Raw genomic sequence first — 25,028 nt, 5'->3', positions numbered from 1 at the left:
TTGTGGTACATTTATACAATGGAATACTACTCAGCAATTAAAAACAAGCAAATCATGACATTTGCAAGCAAATGGTGGAAACTAGAAAAGATCATCCTGACTGAGGTATCCAGAAGTAGAAAGACACACATAGTATATACTCACTTATAAGTGTATATTAGACATATAATATAAGATAACCATACTAAAATCTGTACACCTAAAGAAACTAAGCAAGAAGGAGGACCCTGGGTAAGATGACCAATCCTCACTCAGAAAGGCAAATGGGGTGGATATCAGAAGACAGAGAAAAGGGGGAACAGGACAGGAGCCTATCACAGAGAGCCTCTGAAAGCCTCTACCCAGCAGGGTATCAAAGCAGATGCTGAGACTCATAGACAAACTTTGGGCAGAGTACAAAGAATCTTATGAAAGAAGGGAGAGATAGAAAGACCTGGAGGGGACAGGAGCTCCACAAGGAGAGCAACAGAGCCAAAAACAATCTGGGCCCAGGGGTCTTTTCTGAGACTGTTACCAGGGTTTCTAAGGTGAGAACTCAGGCTTCAGCAGCCCCAGCAGGATAAGCTCAATCACTGTCCCCAACTGGCCAATTAGCAGACTAGTAATAGTGAAAATCAGAGACGTATTTGGTGTGGCTACATTGGGAAGAGGTTCAAAGGACTCCAAGCCTATGTTTTACTGAAATGAGGTTTAGGTTAAAAGCAAAAGCAAAATAATAATAATAGCAGCAACAACTACAGAGCCCGGTCAAGGCATGATCCCACCCAGCCTTGACCCATCATTGTCTCAGTCTTTGTGTGTATTACAGTGTGATCCAATGAACTGCTAAATCATTATCTGTTATTGGCCGAGGGTACATCCCTGGTCTTATGAATATTTACCCTTGTATGGGTGTGTGGGCTCTGCAACATGAAGCCTTACTTTTCTTGAAATTCAAGGTGACTCGAGTAGACTTCAAGGAGAGGGGTTCATCTCTGTGTTTTCTGCTAAGCACAGACAAAGAATAAGAGCAGTAGCATGTGGCTTTCGTCCTGTGTCTAGAATCTTGTGGGTCCAAGGGACGCATAGATGCTTCTTAGAAAATGCGGGTTCTAAATGTCTGTTTCAAACTATAGCTGTGTATCCAAGCCATCTGGGGTACGTCTGAAAGTCCCAGGTGTTCACTGCGACTCCGCATTCAGCAGACAAAGGATTGGTTCTCTAGTAAGGCTTCTGGACGTGGCTGATTGACAGCAGAGCCAAGCAGTGCTACACTAGATACTTCAGATAGAAGAAATTGCTGGGAACCCACCTGGCTGGTCATTACACTAAAGGGTTCTATCTTCCCCTTCTAAGTAGGTAGGTAAGTAGGTAGACAGACAGGTAAATTATACGTGGGTATAGATAATAAACAAAAGATGATAGAAAAGTAGATAACAGAATACAGACAAACAGACAATTGATGAATGATAGATGATAGATAGATAGATAGATAGATAGATAGATAGATAGATAGATAGATAGATAGATGGATGGATGGATGGATGGATGGATGGATGGATGGATGGATGGATAGACAAATAGAGCCATCAAACAAACATTTATATTAACCACAGTATTTTCCTACTTCCATAGGCTCAAGTAGATAAAAGCCTAGGGAGGAAAGACAAACACAATTACAGTTGGGCTCAAGAAAAAATTCTGAACACTTTTTTATATTAGCAAAGGTTAGGACTAGAATATAAAATTGCAAAGGTCATGTGAGAAGCCTTCCTTCATAAGAAAAGTGGCAGCCGGTGTTTATATAGTGCCAACAAACTAATTAAAGGAGGAAAGGAACTAGAGGTGGAATTCATGGTTGTTATTAATTCCTGGGTTGCCGTAGACATCATTGCTGACCCCAGCACTTTTTTTTTCACCCACCTAAAGCAAAAGGGAAGGAAATAAACTGTTGGATGAGCATCGCCAGATTAAACACACAGTCTGTGAGTACTCGCTAAAGTGGAGCAAAAGCAGAGGCCAGCCAGACAGCTCCACAAACACTGCGGGCTTACCCAGCTCTAAATTGTGAATGTGAATTCGTGTGTGATCTGGCATGTTTACACGTGTCTGGGGTTACATAAACCTGGACGCCTGGGATTGTTTTACTCTTCACAATTATTTCCAGTATAACAATATTTTAAAACAGGGGGCACCCATTAGTAAATGACACACAAAGGCATTTCCCAACAAATTTGAGAGGTCTGGGACTCTTTTCCATTCAGTCACCAGTCACATTGCCTTCGTTTCAGCTTACCAGTTTCAGGAAACCATAATCTGCATTGTGCAGAAACATCTAGAATGAGGTTACTGGCAGTTGGACCCCATGCAAGACCAATTTTTAATTTAAAAATTAAAAACAATATATAAATGGAGTTTATAATCTGCCCTGACAGGAACCTCTGCACTATTTAACTTTACCTGCCTGCATTTCAAGATGTACAGTTATAACTCAGGAACTATAACGTCCCCTGTTTTCTCTCAAGGTTGTGATTTTTAGAAAGTTATGCAAATGTAAGACACAGTTAGTTTAAGTTGTTTCTTTCAAACTTCTTGTATATCTTGTGTAATGAACTAAATGTTTATTGTGGATGGTGTTGAATTAAAGAGACATCACTCCAGAAATAGCTTGAGGGTGTGGCATTTCAGTGTGAACTTATTCCCACTGTGCTAAAATATAATTCCTATTTCTTCTAACATTCTGCATCTACAAGCATTATTTTTATACTTCGTTCAATCAAATGTGTTCTTTGGAAGTCCCATACATGCATAGAATGCATTCTGTTAACTCCTTCACTACCTTCTTGAATCCCCCTCCAGCTCTGTCACCCCTTCCTATAAGGCCCTTTACTCCATTGGTGTCTTTTTGTTTTGAGAACCACTGATTTTAACCAGGGCCATCTGTGACCACGTGTTAGAACTGACCATTGGCACACAGTAGTCTCACTGTTGAGTATACAACCGAAGACAATGACTGTCCTCCCCCAAGAACCCATCAGTTGCCAATAGATCAGCAGGGATATACGTGGCCCCAGTTGCCCCTCTGTGATTGGCTGTTGTCATGTCAGTTCAGCCATTCAGAATTGCTGTGAAACCATGTATGCAAGGGCTGTGTCTTACCTGGAAAACAGCATTTTGTAGCCTCTACAGATTTGGTCTTCATTTTTTTCACTGGGTTCCAAGCTATTCGATGCTTCATTTCAAACCTCCCAATGCATACAGACAGAGCCGGGGCCCTTCTGACCACATTGTTAGTTTCCTTATCTTTAAATAAAATAAGTAGCATGAATTAATTTTATAAAACAATAGGTTTTATTTTGACATATCACGCCTGAATATAATATACTTTGACAATATTTAATCCTCTAGTGCCGATCTTGTCCCTTTTACCAACTTTGACCATTCCTCTTTTGTGTTCATGTCTTCAAAAACAAAAATCTAAATTCCACATCTGAGAAAAAAATTCCACATCTGTAGTTCCTGTCTTCCCAAGTTTGGCTTCTTTTACTTAACATAGCCATCTCCAGTTCATTCGTTCTCATCCAAGTGACCTAACATAAACTTCCTTAGAGATGAATAACACTCCACCATTTACATATACCACATTTTCTTTATCTGTTCATCTGTTCATAGGCTCTGTCTTAGTTAGAGTTTCTATTGCTGCAGCAAAATACCAATGGCCAAAACACAAGATGGGGAGGAAAGGGTTTATTTGGCTTATGCTTCTACACTGCAGTTCATCACCAAGGGAAGTAGGGACAGGAACTCAAGCAGAGAAGAAACCTGGAGGCAGGAGCTGATGGAGAAGCCATTGAGGAGTGCTGGTTACTTGCTTGCTCCCCATGGCTTGCTCAGCCTGCTTTCTTATAGAACCCAGGACCACCAACCAAAGGATGGCCCCACCCACAATGGACTGGGCCCTCCCACATCAATAACTAATCAAGAAAATGCCCTACAGCGAGATCTTACGGGGAAGTTTTTCAGTTGAGGTTCCTTCCCTTCAGATAACTCTAGCTTATGTCAAGTTGACATCTAGCCAGCACAGGCACCAGGGTGAAGCTTCAATTTAATGACTGTGCATACAGTAGGCAGCTAACTGAACACCTCCTGTAACCACAAGCTCCCACACCCACTCTCCTCTCTAGTCAGTCTTTCTTCCACTTAACCTGATAGGGTCAAGTTGCCAAAATCAAAATCTCTGTGTATGAACTTTCTGCTTAAACCTCAGGTGGTACCCTGGCTCTCCTGGAGGAAGAAGGCCCCTATACGGACTTTCCAAATCTGGTGTTGCTTCATTTCTTCACATCTCCACCAGCACGTGGACCCAGAGCTGCTGGGTAATTCGAAGTTCTCCAGTGGGCCACACCCTCCCGAAATCTATGTGCTTTCCCATGATGCCTTCCAACTGTGATTACTTTTCCTGCACTGTTCCGTCTAAAAAAGTTCTATTTGGTTTTTATCCTCCTCTGCCAGACTTGTCCTTTCTTTGATGTCATTCTCAGATGTTGTAAATAAGCTGCTACTTCTAGCAGTGCCTGCTTTCACATGGTACATATGACAGTAAAGCTATAAATATTTACTAGCAAAAAATTCCCATTTCTAAACTGAGATCTTAGAAAGTACAGAGCTCCATAAGGTCAGAGATCACATCTTTTTAATCTCTGGATTTTAGGAAACTAGCAAAGTGTCTGACAACTTGCAGCTACTTTTTTGATATTTATTTTTTTTTAAGGAAGGATGTTTATTTGGGCTGGTGGCTTGCAGGTAAAGTCGTCTGTCATGTTTGGAAGACATGATGGCAGCCCGGGATGGCTTCTCTCTCACACTGTGTGTACAGTCTGGAAGCAGAAGCAGATGAATGTTGGAGCTCCTGCTCTATAAGTGTTTCTTAAGTAAGCAGGTAAGAGTTTATGAGTGAAAATCACAGGTACTCTGCATAATCCCATGGACAGAGCTTCAGTCGAGGAAATAGCAGAAGGAGCCCAGCCCCCTCACTTATCACTGCTCTTCCCTTTCACTCTAGCAACGCTTACATAAGAGGTTTGCCAGTGTCCTGTCTCCAAGGAAAGACACAGACAGAACAAGTGAGATGTGTAAGTGGGCCACGCACCTCGTGACAAATAATAGTACTTTCCCTTCACATCTGCCAACTGTTGACTTACCAAAATTCATGAAAACTAGAGGTCCTTGCCGTGTTCCAGTACTTTACAAGTAACTGTGCATGCCAGCAGAAGCTCCCAGCATGTCTTCCATCGAGGGCCCTCTGTCTCAAAGGCGACAATGTGTGGTGGAACATCATGATATCAGCTTCACTGATGAGTTAGATTGGAAGCCACAGGGTCCACAATGGGCTCAGTGCTCAGCTGTCTGATTCTTGAACACATTTCAAGAGCTGCCCCCATGGAGGGGTTGGGGAGATGTCTCAGCCAGTAAAGCACTTGCTGTGTGAAGACCTGAACTGAGATCCCCTGTACTGATGTAAAATGGCTGGGCATGGTGGTGGCACAGGGAAGGCTGAGACAGGAATCTCCAGAGCTCACTGGCCATCATTCTAGATTCTAGACCCATCAGCTGGTTCCAGGTTCACTGAAGGAGCCTGTCTCAAAGGATGATGTGGAGAGTGACTTAGGAAGACTCTCTCTCTCTCTCTCTCTCTCTCTCTCTCTCTCTCTCTCTCTCTCTCTCTTGCTCTCTTTCTCTTGCTCTCAGTCTCTTGCTCTCTCTTTGTATGTGTGTGTGAGAGAGAGAGAGAGAGAGAGAGAATCCATGCAACACCCACTGAATCAGTTTGTGAGGAAAGCTAGCCAGCATGTCCATTCCTTCTTTTGCTGTCATGACTGTAGAAAGTGAAGATTTTCACTTCTATCCAACATCAGTGCTTCCCAGGCACTCTGGAGATAGTGAGAAGTGACCATTTTCTTTTTAGTCTGGTACTGTGTTTTCCATGCCTTCTAAGATTTAACACCAGTAAACTTTCCCTCATGAAATACACACTTTACTCCAAAGTGGAAATTAATAATTATTGTGTAGCTTATGTTTCTTTCATGAGTAAATTAATAACAACAAAATTAATAACGTAAGTGCTGATGAACAAACAAAAAGTTGACACGAAGTTTGCAATGTTTCAATTTCTACCTTATGAGACATGATTTCGCTTAAAAGTTTATAGTCCTGGATTTTAATAAACATAAATACGTTTTTTTCATTTTTCAAATAATGAACATCTGAAATGAGGAAAGTGGGAATTTTATTTTTCTGTGTCAGATTATGGAACTATAATTTAAAACTCTATTTTATGGAAAGAAAATTTCGGTATTGTTTTTTTTTCACATCTCCTCCTACTTGATTGCATGCCCTGTTCATTCATTTCTTCAATAAATAGTAACTTTTTATTCTTCATGGAAAATCTTAAGTGAATGAGGTCGCTCCCCACAACTACCTTCAGAAATGCTTGGAAATGAGACATCTCAGTGCATGTGAGTGGTCAGGCCATCAGGACGACGACCTCAGATGCCACTCCTAACCTCACAGATATTCTCAGTCAGTCCCCAGCCTGCATTCCTTCATGTTTACTCTGATGGTTCTTTCCATCCTGCCCCAGCACACAGATACAGGAACGCACCACTGGCTCTGTTCCCTGGCTCTCCCCCTGCTTCCCTGCTATTTCTGAGCCCTGGAAATCAAAACTGGAAGCTATATCCAGATGACTTTGTGGAAGTCAGGTGTTCTCTAACCACTTCCTCTACAGTGCAGAAGATGGGGATGTGAATCAGAAAGGAAGGGTTTTCTCCCGATCACTCACTGTATGTCAGCTATGCCTGCTTTTATATTCGAGTTCCTCTTTCACTATATAGTCAGCAATCTGCAAGGAGGAGCTGTGATTCCGCTCCTAAGTTTCACACAGGGCCCAGTACACTTCCCGGAGGATAGATGGTCCTGGACCAAGCTCTGTGGAACAGATACACATTATAAAGAGGAAGGCTCCATGCACACTGCAGAGGCTCAGAACCGAGGCCATCGTAGAGTTGGGGGAGATTTCAGAGTAAGACACAGCTACACGTAGGCCTGTGAGTGACTACCAGTTAGAGAAACATGGACACACTCTTTTTCAGAACGGACAGGACCCATCCAAAGAAAAGCCAAAGATCTATGCAGGCATGCCATGTGTTCGCGATGCTTGAGAATCAAAATGGAAGGCATGATGGGTACATACACATGCACGTGAATGGCTTCTAATGGTTGAATTTTCTAAAGCCAGGCATGGTGGTACACAAGCTGTGGTCCCAGATACTTAGGAAGCCGAGATATGGTGAAATGAAGATCACCCTGGGAAACTTAGCAAGACTCTACTTCAACACAGTGTAAAATATCTGAGAAGGTAGCTCAAGGGTAGAGCACTTTGTGCATCATATGAAAGACCCTGAGTTCATTGTTGGTTTGTGTGTGTGTGTGAATTAAACTTTTTATTATCATTTATTACAGTTTATTCAATTTATATCCTGGCTGTGGTCCCCTCCCTTGTCTCCTCCCAATCCCTCCCTCTTCTCCTCTCATACCCCTCCTCTAGTCTACTGGTATTAGAGGTCCTCTTCCCACTCCATCTGACCCTAGCCTACCAGGTCTTTTCAGGACTGGCTGCATTGTCTTCCTCTGTGGCCTGGCAAGGCTGCACCCCCACCAGGAGAAGGTGATCAGAAAGCCTGCCACTGAGTTCATGCCAGAGAAATTGTTGTTGTTGATGATGTTGTTTTTCGTTTAATCAGATATATTAAAAAATCAAGCTCATTAACTCATAGACACAATATTTATTCTAAAGCCATCCGTGTTACTAAGTAGCATTTCTATTAATATTCTCATGTTCTTCTTCTTTGAGTCCAATTTGGTATTCTCCATTTTAGTTGTTTGTATTTTAATGGCATTTTTAAAATTGGCCTGCAAGAGATGATGGCATGATTGACGTCAGAGATGTGAACCCATCCACCTGTGTGAAGTAATTATGTGCAGGAAATTTTTTTGTAGGAATTCACAGCATAAAATCCTATGCCTCTAAGCTGAGGTTGTAGGTGAACATGGAACAAGCAGCAGGAAGGAGCCTGGGGCTCTAGGGTTCTGAATCTTTCATTCACAAAGTCCCTGAGTCCTCATCTGCTGCACAGGAGTTTGCTCTTGCCTGCAGTGACATGACACACCTCTTCCAACTAGGTCATCTCTCCTACTCCTTTCCAGAAAGTTCCACCAACCCATTCACCTCTATGAGCCTATGAGGGTCATTCACATTTAAATCACCACAAGGGTTCTGCTTAGCTAGAATGTTTGATCATATGATACCTAGTAACTTCTATGTTGGTATAAGCACTAGCACTTACTTAAGAAGCCAGGGTTTCCTGATTATGGTAAGAGAGAATGTCAATCAGGCCAGGTCAGAGGGGTCACAGCAAGATGGAGAACAAGAATTTGCTCTCTAATCTAAATAGTTATTCTCAGAATTGTAAGGGATACACTTTATCAGTGGTTCTCGGCCTTTCTAATGCTGTACCCCTTTAATACAGTTCCTCATGTTGTGATGACCCCCAACCATAAGAGCATTTTCACTGCTACTGCATAGCTGTCATTTTGCTAAGGTTATGAATCATAATGTAAATATATGGCATGAAGTATATCTGATCTATGACCCCTGTGAAAGGGGTTTGACCCCTGCCAAGGGGTCATACCAGGTTGAGAATCACTGCTCTGTATGAAGCAAGCAACCCACCATTGAATATGTGGCTGTTTTACTTACTTTTCAGTTGCTGTGGTAAGACACCATGACCAAAGAAACTTATAAAAGAAAACATTTATTAGGGCTCATGGTTTCAGGGAGTGGGAGAATGGCAGAAAGAATGTGAACCTGGCACCAGAGCAGTAGCTGAAAGTTTATATTTGATCCACAAATAGGAGTGAAAGAGAGAGAGACAGAAAGAGAGAGAGCGTTAACTGGGAATGCCATGGGCTTTTGAAACCTCAAAACCCACCTGCAGTGACATGATAGATCTCCTCCAACAAGGTCATCTCTCCTACTCCTTTCCAAAAAGTTCCACCATCCCATTCAGCTCTATGAGCCTATGAGGACCATTCACATTTAAATCACCACAAGGGTTCTATTTAGTTAGCGTATTTGAGCATATGATACTTAGTTATTTCTATGTTGGTGTAAGCACCAGCCATCACTTACTTAACAAGCCAGGGTTTCCTGATTATGGTCAGAGAGAATGTCAGTCAGGCCTGAGGCTGAGACAAGTTTATTCCAATCAATCAGACTTTTTAGACACTTCTCAAAATAGATTATAAGGGTGGTTGCCAGGATGCACTGACTGCTGCAAACTAGACAGAGTACACAAGATTAATGGCTCACACTAACTGTTCAGCCAGGCTTCTATATGCTTTGTTGACTTCAAGGGACAGAGAAAAACACAGGTGGCCTAAATGCTTCACTCCCTGAGGGAACGCCTTGGTTTCCAGGGAACTGAAAGGCACATAGGGCCCCGGGAGCCGTGGACTCTACCCTAAAAACCCTATGCCGCGTGCATCCAAAGGCAGCTAAGCCAGGCCAACTCTGTGAGTCCCTGCCTGTTAGAAAATAAAAACACTTATGTTCCTGTCAGTAACTATATGGCGTATGGGATGTCGGTAGCATGTTCAGTAATGTGCACACTAGTCTAAATGAATGCAAGATTTATAAATGTCTAAAAGTAAAAAGGATATGCTTTTGTGTGATGCACATATATTATATTATATATAGATATACATATATATTATAATATATATTAGGGGATTCATATAGAGGCCTATAAGGTTCCATCAAGTGTCTTTCTTGGTTGTTCTCTCTTTATTAACACAGGTCTCTTGTTAAACCTGGAGTCCTCCAGTGAAACTCCTCTGTCTAGTGAGCTTGGCCCAGGAATCTCCTGCGTCTGTTTCCCACATAATGAGAAAAGGGGCAGTGCCCAGCCTGCGCTGCTTTTACTTGGGTTCTGAGGCTCCAAATTCCGGTCATCATACCTACAGGCCAAGTGCCTCACCTATCAACCTAAATGATTTTTTCTCCATGGCACAAGCATGTTTAATGTGCTTACAGGGAAGCAGCTGTTAGCCTGCCTAGCGTGGGACTTACACACATTCTCACAATTTTATCCCACAGAATGATTGAAGATAGTGGAAAAAGAGGAAATACCATGGCAGAAAGAAGACAGCTGTTTGCAGAGATGAGTAAGTATGGAACTTTTAAGGAACTTCCCGTAGTGCTCATTCAATATTCATGAAAAAGCCAGAAATAACCATGTAGTCCTTAGGGCATTTGGACCTCTCCATAAAAATCCTCAGTTCCTTGCATAAACTATGCATTTGGCCATTTCAGCCTCTCATTAGGTGAGAGCTAAATTACTCAGTGATTTATTATAATTTGCTTCTACACTCTGTATTTCATGGGTTTAAAAAAAATATATTTCTGGCCCTGTATATTTACGAACACGCAGACACCCTTGACAGCACTGTACAGCGTTAACTTCAATCCAGCCCACTAGAGTCTGAAGTCTGCACTCACCTGCCCACACTAGCAAGGGGCTGCCATAGTATAAAATAATAAAACACGTCTTTGAACGGCTTCCCTGGGAAATAGCATAATACATTCAAATGAGAAAGAAGGACCAAGTGGGAATCATGGCCAAACTGGACCAAAGTAGTGTGTTCCACTGTATGCTGTCCTTCACCTCCTTTGGAAAGCAGTTAGCTAGTCACAAAAACCATTTTAAAAAATGAAGCAAAGGATAACGGAAGATAAAAGTAGTTTGTGAGCGACGTAGGTAAGGGACCGCCAAGACAGATGATATTTCCAGTTGGTCTATGAAAGTGCCTGTTACTGGTGCTAGTATGGACCTGTTCAGCTGATCATAAAAAAAAAAAAAAAAAGAAGAAAGGAGAAACATTCTTCTCAAATTAAATGCTATAAAGAAAAAATATATTTCAGTTCTCTTGTTTTGTGTGCTTTGTTTGTTTTGCTTGTTTTCTTTTGATCCTCCCTACCGGAGTAAAAGTGAAAGTGCTCAGGGGTGACCAAGAAGCTCCTTCCCCAGAGAGGAAAAAATGAAGAAAAGAAATTTATACTGAAAATGGGATATTATTGGCAGGAAGAAGGTAAAAGACAAGTTCCCCGATAGTAAGGTGGAGATTTCAAAGTCATTTCTCAATCATCTGGTGGCACCCATCTCAGTGTTGAATTAATGAGGGGAGAGAGTTAGAGCTGATGTGAGCACGCCCAGGCAGCTGCCTGCCTGTTGCGCTTACAGCGTCTTAAGTGTCTGTGAGAGTTTCAGCAGAGACTTTTCCTGCATCACCTGCTGTGTTTGAGGCTGCCATCTTTACTTTGGAAATGACTCACTGATCCCCTGGATTTGTGTCCTTCTTATAGGCACATGTCTGGTAATGTTCTTTCAAGGTCTTGGTTAGACCGGAGGAATAAATTTCAATAAACCACTGCACTGCTGTTAATATGTATTGCATCTTTCAAATGTTCTATATACAATAGAAATTTGTTATTATCCCCACCAAAAATACATACAAATATTATGAAAGGTTAGGTAGCTAGATTAAATTTTTCTACATGGATCATAGCAGAGTAGTGTATGCCACAAATGTTCAGAATTATTTTTTAATTGAAAACAAAGTCTTTAAAAGAAAATATCTTTGCATAATTAAAATTCAAGGGCAAAATATTAAAGAGAAATCAGTGTATTTGGTGGTGGGGAAAACCTGTCTGAACATCTGAGCAAACTCCATCATGGACAAATATCTTGACAGATACATGAAGATAATATTTTCTATAAAAAGGGAAACCTGTAAAATCTTTGAACTTGCCTTTGAAATACTAAATATTTATCAGCTGGAACAATGTGACAACTACAAAAGTGTACTTATTTGATTATTTTAGCAACACTTATCTAAGTTTAGGTGTCCAGTTTCTCCCCTAGCTGGCACAATTCCTGGCACAAGTAAATGGCTATGTTATACCTGTCTACTAAATTAAAACTGTAAGATTCAAGGAAAGCTTGACACACGTCTTCATACACATGGAACAACTAGCAGCCAGACATATTGACACTCATTTGCAACGTTGGCACCAGGGAGGTAGAGGCAGGCAGAATGGGAGCCCAAAGGCATAATTGGCTTTTTAATGAAAGGGAGGCTGACCTAGCCTGTGTGGGACTCTGTCAAGAGTGTGGGGCACAGAAAACAACCCTAAATTTTTTCTTCAACCGAAAAAGATGTAAGAGAACTATGGCCCTATTTTAAGTTTCCCTTTACCTAAGACTGTCACAGGACTGCAGAAATGCTTTTTTAAATAGCTCTACTGATAAATGGTCAGTATAAATAAGCAACCCAAATACACAGGTGTCATCCTTCCCACATAGACCAAGGCCTACGAAAGGTATCTGGCCTTAATAGTCCATTGGCTTCACCAGCATATTTAACTCATCACTGAGACATATCATCAGTAACAGGGAAATAATTGCCTGCATGCAAAGGGAAGAAATGCTGTTGATAGGTGGACTGTCACAGAGACAAAGATCTTTTCAACAATATGTTAAAATAACCAATATTTGAAAAGTAATTTCATACAGAAATCTGTGATGTCTATACAGAAAGTAAAAAGGGACTAGGAATTCATAAGTATGGTTAATTGTGTTTTACCTAGAAATAATTTGTTTTAAAAAAAAAAAGCAAAAGAGAAAAGTTGAAGAGGAGGCAGATTTGTTGTTCTGAATATTACAGATGTTGAAGAATAGTCTCATCTCATGATCACATCAGCTAAACACACAAGGAACGATTTCTTAAAGTACTGTGGTAAGGACAAGAGATTAACCTCCTGTACCTGAAGGGTTTGTGCACTGAAAGCGGCTACTACAGAATTATTGACCTTATTTAACTAGGAGGTTGGTCAATGTGATTCAGCCATCTGATTGCTAATGATACGAATTAAAAAGTTAGGCTTTTTATTTAATTTAATATGAGAGAAGAATAAATTAAAAGAAGAGGAGAAAGGAGGAGAAGAAAGTAGAAGAGGAGGAGGAAGAGGAGGAAAAAGAGGAAGAGGAGGCAGGAAGGAGGCAGCTCTTCTACTTGAAGGGAGACTGAGAAATATCTCTCTTTAGGACAACTTTTCCTTGGATTGACCTCCAAGGTCCTTAGAAAGGCACTCTGAGGCTGTAAAATTGTCAAGGGATTGAAAATTTACATCTCAAAGGACCCTAATTAGGATTAACAATGAAAAGTTGTTCTAAAGGTAAACGCTCAGGAAAAAAAAATGGGCAAGGCCTAAGGGCATGAAGAAAAGCTTCTCAAATTAGGCAGAAAAAGGACAAGTTTCAGGCCCAGTTGGTCTGACAAAGATTGGACAGCAGGATGATGGTCTAGCAATCAGCCCAATGAGGGAGAGTAGCAGGGACACTAGAAGCTCAGTGAGCTCTAAGGGGCCATCCTAAGCCTAGCGGGACCCTGGGTGAGTTGTTGGGAAACATTACTAGGTGGGTAAGATGGTAAACCTATGTGTGGAGGGTTTTCAGAACTTGTATCTTGGCATCAAGAGCGATCCTGGAATCCTGAATAGAAGAGCAGAATAAGAACAGCAGTCTGTGGGGACATGTTCCTTCAGTGAAACTACAGTGAAACTGGGGCCAGAGAGTAAATGGAGAAGTTGGTTTTGAAAAACAGTCTCCCCTCTGTGGTTTCAAGCTGTACACTAGTACAAATACGAGAAAACATTAGGAGTACACCCTCATTTGCTTTACAGCAATCCTGTGAAATAGCTACTGTATCGTTATCCTGGCCTTGCAAATGGGAAAGCTGAGGAAGCACTCCATTGAAGGTCACACGGAGAAAATACTTAATATCCAAGATGGAGTCACCTAACAGCTATGTTCAAATGACCATGGTTATTATTTATTCAGCAGTTATTTCTGATATGATCTTCCTGGTACCCCAGTCACAGCTTGAATAGATCATTCTAGGAAGTGGCAGACACAGCAGGGAGAGGTTGTGTTCCGAGGTCCATGATCATGGTTGGTAGTCTGATTGGATGCCACAGCTTTCGTCCCTGAGAAGTTGAATATTGGGTAGACCTTTCAGAGCCTTAAATGAACATTTATATCCCAATAAAAGCACCAGTACGCATACGGAGTATATGTGCAATTGTTTTATTTACAAACAGTACACGCTCCTATTCACACACATGGCATCCCATATGTGTACTCTTCCTCCAACTAGGGGCTCAAGATCTGGATCGCATCCGACTCTCCACCTACAGAACAGCATGCAAGCTGAGATTTGTGCAGAAGAAATGCAATTGTAAGTATGCCATTTGTTTGTGCTAATTACCTGCATGAGTACTATTATTTACGCTTGTTACTGGGTTTATTAAAACCAGGTTTTCTTACAAGGATTGATAAACATATGTTTACACAAGAAGAAAGGGGGAACTGTGGTCATGAATGGTAGAGAAACTGTTGCTAAGCAACTAATTACCAAAGTCTTAGAATGGATGAGCCTCTTGATATCTATATGTCTCTCTTTTTCTCTCTATGTATAGATAGATAGATTGATTGATTGATTGATTGATTGATAAATGGTAGCATATATAGAGATATGCATGAATATATATGTATAAATATAGATATAAATAGATGATTGATAGATATAGGTATGTATATATGTATGTATGTAGATATATGACAGATAGACAGACAGGTAGATAGATGATAGGTAAATCAATCTAGAGAGAAAGAATTGCGAGCACTGCATGGAACGTTTTCTTTCTTCTCTACCTGTGGCATTTTAAATGCCAGTAGTTTGTAAACCATCACACCTAAAATTCCTCTACATGTCCATTTATAACTCTCAGTGTTTGCAATCACTTAGAAATATTAAAGCTTCTTTCTGAAACTATGAAACAACCGAAATAATCAATGGGTTGATTATATCTGTGGACAGGACTAGCAGAAGAGACAAAGCTTAAAAACACAGGAGGCCGCTTCTGCTTGATGCCGGTTTTAAACTACACACAGCAAGCTCACGGACAATCACATGAGCAGTTCAGGGGTCCATGGGGGTTGACATGCCCCTTCGTACTGCCATGACTGTTTTCTTTGGCAAATATATTCACAGTTCATTTGTGTCGGTTTAGTCTTTTCTATTTAAAGGTTTGAGTCTGATTTAAAATTTAAAGCTTCTCATCTTCTAACTAGTAAGGAACATCTTTTTTAAAAAAATGTAATCCATAGTGTTCTACACAGAATGTACATATAGTTCTTGAATTCCTAACATGGGGATTAGACTCTTACTGAATGCAGAGCCAGCTGTTTCCCCAGGTCTACTCAGCCAGAGTCTATGCAGGTATTTCCCAGGGCCCTGGGCAAGCCACCCAGTCCCACACCTCTAGGTATACAGTTGATCACAACTACACAAGGATGGTGAAGTGATGCTGTCCATCAATGTGCTTACAATATGCTTACAATGGAGTAAGAGTCCTGTGCCCCATAAAACTTCGACAAGCTTTTTGTAGGTTCCTTTCAGTAGAGGTGGGGACTTCCCAAAAGACCACAAAATGGTTGGGAGGAATGAGAAAAACACACAGGAGGGAAGAAAGAGAAAGGAGGGAAGGAGGGAGGAAAGAAGAGATTCACAGTGATCGGCCACCCTCTAGCCAACATCACAACATCCACACACTATGTGATCCCTGGCTGGTGCTATAGCATCCTCTGTGTCACATTCCATTCCTCCTACTCTGAGATGTTTCTTTTTGTCTTCTTCCTGTTCTTTTTTAGTATAATCCTTATCCTGCATTCAGAAGTGTGCTCCAGCCACACTGGCCTACTTGGAAAATAGTATGGAGACAAAGGGAACGATTGTACACTTCAGGGAAACCCAGAAACCCCAAACCTGTCTAGTGTCTCCTTTCAGCATCCATTCAATTTCCCCTTAACTTAGTAAGCATGTGTGAGTTCCCACCACTTATCTGGCCCTGGGTCAGGAAGGATAGACAGTGTGACTGACCATGACATATAACCTTAAAGTTGCTGAGGTCCAACTGGGTAACTGGATTGTTGAGAGGTGCAGAAATCCATATTAGGAATATAGACATGGTAAAAACTCAAAAAAGAAAAGCAAGTATGACTGAAATGCTGTGCTAAAAGCTTTTTAAAATGGTTTCAAAATGGTTTCCATGTTGATCAGAGGATCAAACCTAGGGCTTCCAGCATTTGCTGTTTTCTTCCCTAACAATCAATAAAAAATGTGGTGTTCAGAGTTATGAAATACTTATGAAATGTTAGCACAATTGTTCTTGGCTTATCTTAAAAAGTGTTAGAATCTTCTAGAAAAGTAGCCAAAAAGGATGATCATTTTGGTCGAATGACATTCATCAATGTGGAATTTACTTCCTCACATTAGAGAAAGGTAATTCTAGTCTACAATAAAAACTATTACAATGAATTATGGTGCCTTGTATGTTGTAGAGTTTTGCTCTACAACAAAGGGCATAAGATAAAAATCAGACTGAGCTGCCATGGGCTACATCTCACAGGCATTCTAGGTTATTTCCATGCATCATTCTTGGTTGGAATATCAGTTTCAGAAAAGATCTATGGGCCCAGATTTTTTGGTTCTGTTGCTCTCCTTGTGAAGCTCATGTCCCCTCCAGGTCTTTCTATCTCCCCCTTCTTTCATAAGATTCCCTGCACACTGCCCAAAATTTGGCTGAGTCTTAGCATCTGCCTTGATACCCTGCTGGGTAGAGTCATTCAGAGGTCCTCTGTGGTAGTCTCTTGTCTTGTTCCCCATTTTCTCCCTCTTTTGATGTCTGTTTGCCTTTCTGAATGAGGACTAAGCATCTTACCCAGTGAACTCCAAATTGCTTATCTTGTTTAGGTATACAAATTTTAGTATGTTTATCCTATATTATATGTCTAATATCCACTTATTAGTGAGTATATACTATGTGTGTCTTTCTACTTCTGGATACCTCACTCAGGATGATCTTTTCTAGTTTCCACCATTTGCCTGCAAATTTCATGATTTCCTTGTTTTTAATTGCTGAGTAGTATTCCATTGTATAAATGTACCACAATTTCTGTATCCATTCCTCCATTGAGAGACATCTAGGTTGTTTCCAGATTCTGGCTATTACAAATAAAGCTACTATAAACATGGTTGAGCAAATGTTCCTGTTGTATACTTGAGCATATTTTGGTTTTATGCCTAGGAATGGTATAGCTGGATCTTGAGGTAGCACTATTCCTCATTGTCTGAGAAAGCACCAGATTGATTTCCAAAGTGGCTGTACAAATGGGTTCCCTAGTAATGGGAACAGGGACTGTCTCTGAGATGAACTCAGTAGCTCTCTGATCACCTCTCACTGATGGAGGTGCAGCCTTACCAGGCCACAGAGGAAGACAATGCAGCCAGTCCTGATGAGACCTGATAGGCTAGGGTCAGATGGAAGGGAAGAAGGACCTCCGCTATCAGTGGACTAGGGGAGGGACATGGGAGGAGAAGAGGGAGGAAGGGCAAGATTGGGAGGAGATAAGGGAGGGGGCTACAGCTGGGATACAAACTGAATAAATTGTAATAAATTAAAAAAATAAATTAAAAATTTTTTCTTTATTAATTATACTTTATTCACTTTGTATCCCCCCTGTAGTTCTCTCCCTCCTCCTGTCCCAATCCCTCCCTTTCTCCATCCTCTGCATGCATGCCCCTCCCCACGTCCACTGATAGGGGAGGTCTTTTCCTTCCTTCTGATCCTAGTCAATTAGGTCTCCTCAGGAGTGGCACATTGTCTTCTTCTGTGGCCTGATAATGCTGCTTCCCCCTCAGGGGGAGGTAATTAAAGAACAGGCCAATCAGTTCATGTCAGAGACAGTCCCTGTTCCTATTACAATGGAACCCACTTGGATATTGAAATGCCATGGGCTATATCTGTGCAGGGGTCTTAGGTTATCTCCATGCATAGTCCTTGGTTGGAGTATCAGTCTCAGGAAAGACCCTTGTGCTCAGGTTTTTGGTTTTGTTGCTCTCCTGGTGGAGTTCCTGTCCTCTCCAGATCTTACTGTTTCCCACTTCTTTCCTAAGATTCCCTGCACTCTGCCCAAAGGTTGCCCATAGGTCTCAGCATCTGCATTGATAGTCTGCAGGGCAGAGCCTTATAGAGATCCTCTGTGACAGGCTCCTGACTTGTTCCCTCTTTTCTCCTTCTTCTAATGTCCAGCCACTTTGCCTTTCTGGATAGGAAATGAGCATTTTAGCAAGAGTCCTCCATCTAGCTAGAGGAAGAACAGTTTAGTGTAAAATGTTCTATTTCCAGATATATGGGTTTTTTTGCATTTTTCTTAGAAATTGGACATTTGTAAGAGCATAGATTTATCTATGGTGCTTGATTATCTTTCATTTGTCTAAAAGTCTATTTTGTGCTGTACCATATGGTTTTTATTATTATGTCTACATACATAGCATGCATTGAAATTAAAAACTGTGACACCATCTGCATAGATCTTTCTGCTTTATGTTGTACTGGCTATTTGTGTTCTTTATGCTTCTGTATAGTTTTCAAATTTGTTTCTTTCTAGTTCTCTGAAGAATGTAATTAAAAATTTAACACAGAAAAAAAAAAGAGTCCTCCATCTTGATTAGTTTTTTTAGGTGTACAGATTTTAGTAGGTTTATCCTATATTATATGTCTATATGAGTGAGTATATACCGTGTGTGTTTTTCTGCTTCTGGGATAGCTCACTCAGGATGATCTTTTCCAGATCCCACCATTTAAATTTCATGATTTCCTTGTTTTTTACTGCTGAGTAATATTCCATTGTGTAGATGTACCACAATTTCTGTATCCATTCCTCCACTGAGGGGCATCTGGGCTGTTTCTGGTTTCTGGCTATTACAAATAAGGCTGCTACAAACATGGTTGAGCAAATGTCCTTATTGTGTACTTGAGCCTCTTTTGGGTATGAAAAGTCTACCATCCAAAAAAGCCCAGGACCAGATGGTTTCAACGTAGAATTCTACCATACCTTCAAAGAAGAGCTACCACCAATACCCTTCAAACTATTCCACAAAACAGAAACAGAAGGAACACTACCAAACTCATTCTATGAAGCCACAGTCACCTTGGCACCTAAACCTCACAAAGACCCAACAAAGAAAGAGAATTTCAGGCCAATCTCCCTCATGAACATCATTGCAAAACTACTCAACAAAATACTTGCAAACCAAATTCAAGATATCATCCACTACAACCAAGTAAGCTTCATCCCAGGCATGCAAGGGTGGTTCAATATATGGAAATCCATCAATGTGATCCACCACATAAACAAACTGAAGGAGAAAAAAACACATGATTTCCTCCTTAGATGCTGAAAAGGCATTTGGCAAAATCCAACATCCATTCATGTTTGAAGTCTTGGAGAAATCAGGGATACAAGGCACATACCTGAATATAGTAAAGGCAATATACAACAAGTCTAAAGCAATATCAAACTTAATAGAGGGAAACTTAAATCAATCCCACTGAAATCAGGGACAAGGCAAGGCTGCCCACTCTCTCCATATCTCTTCAACACTGTTCTTGAAGTCCTTGCTAGAGCAATAAGACAATTGAAGGAGATCAAGGGGATACAAATTGGAAAGGAAGAAATCAAAGTATCACTATTTGCAGATGATATGATAGTATACCTAAGTGACCCCAAATATTCTACCAGGGAACTCCTACAGCTGATTAACACCTTCAGCAAAGTGGCTGGATACAAAATTAACTAAAAAAAAAAAAAATCAGTAGCCCTCCTGTATACAAAAGACAAAAGGACCAAGGAAGGAATTAGGGAAACAGTAGCCTTCACAATAGCCACAAAGGACATAAAGTACATTGGTGTGAACCTAACCAAGCAAGTCAAAGACATGTATGAAAAAAATTCCCAGTCTCTGAAGAAAGAATTAGAAGAAGATATCAGAAGATGGAAAGATCTCTCATGCTCATGGCTTGGCAGGATTAATATAGTAAAAATGGCCATCTTACCAAAAGCAATCTACAGATTCAATGCAATTCCCATCAAATTACCAACACATTTCTTTACAGACCTTGAAAGAAAAATTCTCACTTTCATATGGAAAAACAAGAAACCCAGAATTGTTAAAACAATTTTCTACAGTAAAAGATCTTCAGGAGGTATCTCCATCCCTGATCTCAAGCTGTACTATAAAGCAACAATACTAAAAAAATGCATGGTATTGGCATAGAAATAGATTGGTGGATCAATGGAATCGAATAGAAGACCCTGACATAAATCCACGCACTTAATGACACCTGATTTTTGACAAAGATGCCAAAACCATTCAATGGAAAAAAGATAGCATCTTCAACAAATGGTGTTGGTCTAACTGGATGTCTACATATAGAAAAATGCAAATAGATCCATACTTATCACCCTGCACAAAGCTAAAGTCCAAGTGGATCAAAGACCTCAACATAAAAGCAGACACACTAAACCGCTTAGAAGAAAAGGGGGTAAGAGCCTTGAACTCATTGGCACAGGTTCCTGAACAGAACACCAACAGCACAGGCTCTAAGAGCAACAATCAATAAATCGAACCTCATGAAACTGAAGTTTCTGTAAAGCAAAGGACACTGTCATCAGAACAAAACGACAGCCTACAGACTGGAAAAGGATCTTCACCAACCCTGTATCTGACAGAGGACTAATATCCAGTATGTATAAAGAACTCAAGAAGTTAAACAGCAACAAATCAAGTAATCTAATTAAAAAATGGAGTACAGAGCTAAACAGAGAATTCTTTGTAGAGGAATATCGAATGGCAGAGAAACACTTAAAGAAATGCTCAACCTCATTAGCAATCAGGGAAATGCAAATCAAAACAACCATAAGATTTCACCTTAGACCCATCAGAATGGTTAAGATCAAAAACTCAAGTGACAACACATGCTGGAGAGGTTGTAGAGAAAGGGGAACCCTCCTCCACTGCTGGTGGGAATGTAAACTTGTACAACCACTCTGGATAGCAATCTGGCACATCCTCAGACAACTAGAAATAGCACTTCCTCAAGATCCAGCTATACCACTCCTAGGCATATACCCAAAAATTTTTTTAAAAATCAGAATGCAGTGGGATTGCCTCTCCAGAGCACAAAGATGCTGGTTGCCTGTGGGAGCTAAGAGAAAGCAGAGATTCACTATTTTCAGCAAAGACCCCAAAAAAAGATGGTACCGCTTGGATCAAACAAAGCAAAGGGCAGACCTGATCTGTAACACAAAGCAACTTCAAGCTTGCACACAGCAAGTAAAGGGTAAAAAAGGCACTGTCCCACTAGTAGTTAGCACCTGCTAGCCCAGAGAGTTACGGAGACATCTTGTGTACTGGTGATGCTATAAGAAAAATGTCATACTCTATTGTTTGTAAACAATAAAAATGTATTCATTTTTTATAGATACGGTGGCTGGAAAGTTCAAAATGAAGCCACCAGTTTACCCATTTCTGAGCCGCAGAGATCTCATATGACTGAGGGGGCATTGTCACCTCCTAAGGCCTCTTTCACGAGGGCCTTTAGTCGACTGTGAGGGTCCACTTTAGGACCTTAAAGATCTCACCTCCTACTGCTGCTGCATTGGGGATTGGGTTTCCAGGGGTAGATGGAGGAGGGGCTACAGACAGGAACAAGCAGGTCACGCATGGGACGGTTCATCAGGGCATTTATTTCACAGAAACCAATGGCTCGTAAATGAGCACAGGATGTTTATTTTTAGGTACAGAAACTCCTTACAGGTAAAATTTATTCTGCATATTAGCAAAACTAAATTTAAAACCCACAGCGTAGGGGGGAAGAAAGCATATAAAATTGGCTCTTATGAAATCACCCCATAGGGAGAAGATTGCCATAATACTGTGGGAATGTATGGATTTTTTTTATTTACTGAAATCAAAGACCGCACGTGTTAATTAACTGCCCAAGCTCTGCACACAGAGCACGGATTCCCAGTACAGATGCCAAGCCCATCTCCTTTGATATGTCTTGGTGGAGGCTGAGAATAAAGGCTCCCTGTGCTATAAAAAAAAAAAAAAAAGGACTTAAAGACAGGCTAGTGACTCTTTTTGTATAGTCCAAGAACTAAGAATAGTTTTTAAGGGACAAACATTTATAATAAATTTGATAATGGAAAATAGTAATATGTTGCCCCAATTAAATAAATTGTTGTCACACTCTCTACCCCCCCCAAAAAAAACAGTTTAATCCTTTTTAGAAGCTATCATTTAGAGAAAATTCCTACTCACTTGTTATATGTTTGATCATATCAATAAAAATGTGTGGACATTCTTTCTCTCTTATATGTGGCTGTGTAACATCCCTCATTCTCCCTAGAATACAAAGTAGCTTGGCGTCCCTCAGACTCAGAGGAACCCATTCTTGCCTAGGTCTCTTCATCCATCGAAGACTTTTACCAAACTTACTGATAATATATATATATATATATATATATATATATATATATATATATAGCTATAGGAAATCCATCTCAATTTTATGGGCAAAAGACTTTCAACCTTTCTCCATCAGAATTATTTTCTACATCACTACTTTTGTTAACTGTTCATCCTTGTATTCTGTTATATCTTTCCTCCCCATGACATAATTAACACACTTCCTAACTGAATAAAAGAATAGATGTCTCTAAAACTTAAAAGGCATTGACTGGCTATTGTATGTCCTGGGAAGAATGGAACAGCTATATAGAAAACAATATTTTTTACACTCTACTCATTCACATCCATCCTTTAGTTTCCAGATTATTTACATTTCTGCAAAAATAAACAGCCTGTAAACTTTTTATAAGCTCTGTGTAATGATAACCCTCAGCCTTTATTGTAAACAAATAAATACTTCCTTTTAGACCACTATTTCTTTGGTCAGCAATGGCATGCTTAATGATCCAGGTACCCTACAATGTCAGCACATTTTTTTCCCCTTCAAAACTTACTTTGGAGTCAATGAAACATAGCTTCAAGTTCATGGTCAACAAAAAGGCAACATGAGAAACAAATCAGAACCACAGAATCACTCCTGTTTAAAACGGGAAATATGTCAACAGGATGCTGCCTCCCAAAGCCCATAACAAGAGTCGCCAGTCCCTCAATCCCACTAGTCTCACCTTTGGTTTTCTTTCTGACAGTAGCAACAATTAACCGTTTCTTCAAAAGGAAAAGAGGTGAAAGTTTGTAATTGCATCTGGTCTTTCATAATTTCTCAAAACTGTCTCTTTTTGCTAAATAAGATGCCTTTTTGAAAATACCCCCATTCAGTTTGTCTACATTAAAATCTATAAACATTTTTTAAAGATTTTTCTAAGCACCCAAAACTGTGGATACCTATTGATGTTTCTCTATCACAGCAAAACTAACCAAAGATTATCCCATCTCAGGTAGTTCCTAATCAAATCAGACAAGTGAATGGCTATGAAGCAGATCCATTTTTTTCACTAGACAAGTGACAAGTCTACACAGTAAGAGAAATTTTTTTAATTTTTAATTTTTTTATTTTTAGTTACATTGAATTAACTCTGTATCCCCGCTCCCTCATTCCGTTCAAACCCCACCCTCCCTCCCTCATCTCCTCCCTGACCTTTTCCAAGTCCACTGATTGGGGAGGACCTCCTCCCCTTTCCTCTGATCCTGTTTTATCTTCAGGACTGGCTGCAAAGTCCTCCTCTGTGGCCTAGCAGGACTGCTCCTCCCTTGGGGAGTGGGGAGGCCAAAAAGCCTGCCATTGACTTCCTGTCAGAAATAGTCCCTGTTCCCCTTACTATGGGAAACCAATTGATTACTGAGCTACCACGGGCTACATCCGAGCAGAGGTTCCAGGTTATATCCTTACATGGTCCTTGGTGGAGTGTCAGTCTCAGAAAAGACCCCTGTGCCCAGATATATTTGGTCCTTTGAAGATTTGTTTTTAGTTGTAAGTACTGATTCCTACTTGTTTTCTTCAAAGGAGTGCACCGGTGTACCTTGTCTCCCTAACTCCTTGTTCAGTGTCTGCGTTTGTGGCTTTCTGGGTTTGTTTTCTATTTCTACGCATTCCTCTCATAGCATCACATTGGGCTGAAACCTGCAGCTGTCACCCAGGACTCGCGGCCCTCTTCCAGGTGCTCCGGCTGTTGGTGGGCTTCTTGTCCTCACGCTTGTGGAACTGATGTCCCTGTTTTCTAGTGGGTTGCCAGCTGAGAACCGCCTCCAGTTCTTAGAGTCTCCTTGGTTTCTTGCTAATTTATCCCTGTGGACTAGCCCACTCCGATAATGATTCCTGGAATGGGTCTCTGATCTTCCCTTCTGTGACCAAACAGCCTTCGCTTTTGAAAGGGAGCATTAGTTGTTTCTGCCAGGACTAACCAGATCATCTTCCGATCTTAACGTTACCCATTTTAACACCAGATCTCACCCGTAAAAAATTCCCTTCACACGAGTATCAGAATTAAGGGTCCATGGAAGAGCTGGGGGAAGGCAAGCAACACCAAATAGACAAGCAATCTTAAGGAGATAATCTTAGGAGTCTACTTAGAAAAATGCCGAAAAACATAGACTTTTTTCCTATTTCCAAAAAATAAACTTAACATAAAATTTAAGTTAAAAGAGAAAAGAAGGAGGGGACCTCCCCCTGGTTGAAGAGTGGGAGGAAGGACAGCAAGGACGTTAGGCACATAGGGGGCAGGTGACTAGTATGGAGCAGACCCCTCTGAAGTATTGTTCAAATGTTTTCTCTGCGTCTTCTCAACACTGATGCTCAGTGTCCTAGACACTCGTTTAAAATGAAGAAAAGTGCATTGTGCAAGAATACAGCGTTCTCAAAAACTCCCTGTGGGGGAAGTTGCTGTCAGCGGAGCATAAACAAACTTACTAATGACACCCATTTAAGCTGAGCATTG

At 40.7% G+C, this 25,028-nt stretch overlaps 1 protein-coding gene across 15 annotated transcripts in view; it reads left to right on the top strand.

The window, feature by feature from the left end:
• Nucleotides 1–25,028, top strand: part of Dtna (dystrobrevin alpha) — a 358,988-nt gene that overhangs the window by 228,653 nt on the left and 105,307 nt on the right. For all 15 annotated transcript variants that reach the window (XM_060377612.1, XM_060377620.1, XM_060377611.1 and 12 more), the window contains 2 exons: nucleotides 10,196–10,263; nucleotides 14,314–14,394. In XM_060377612.1, the coding sequence (XP_060233595.1) occupies nucleotides 10,197–10,263; nucleotides 14,314–14,394 (148 nt within the window). In that variant the 5' untranslated portion in view covers nucleotide 10,196. The remainder of the gene's footprint in view (nucleotides 1–10,195; nucleotides 10,264–14,313; nucleotides 14,395–25,028) is intronic.

This window comes from Meriones unguiculatus, chromosome 2, assembly GCF_030254825.1.
Source record: "Meriones unguiculatus strain TT.TT164.6M chromosome 2, Bangor_MerUng_6.1, whole genome shotgun sequence".
Classification (NCBI taxonomy): domain Eukaryota; kingdom Metazoa; phylum Chordata; class Mammalia; order Rodentia; family Muridae; genus Meriones; species Meriones unguiculatus.
This window is presented reverse-complemented; position numbering and strand designations above follow the sequence as displayed.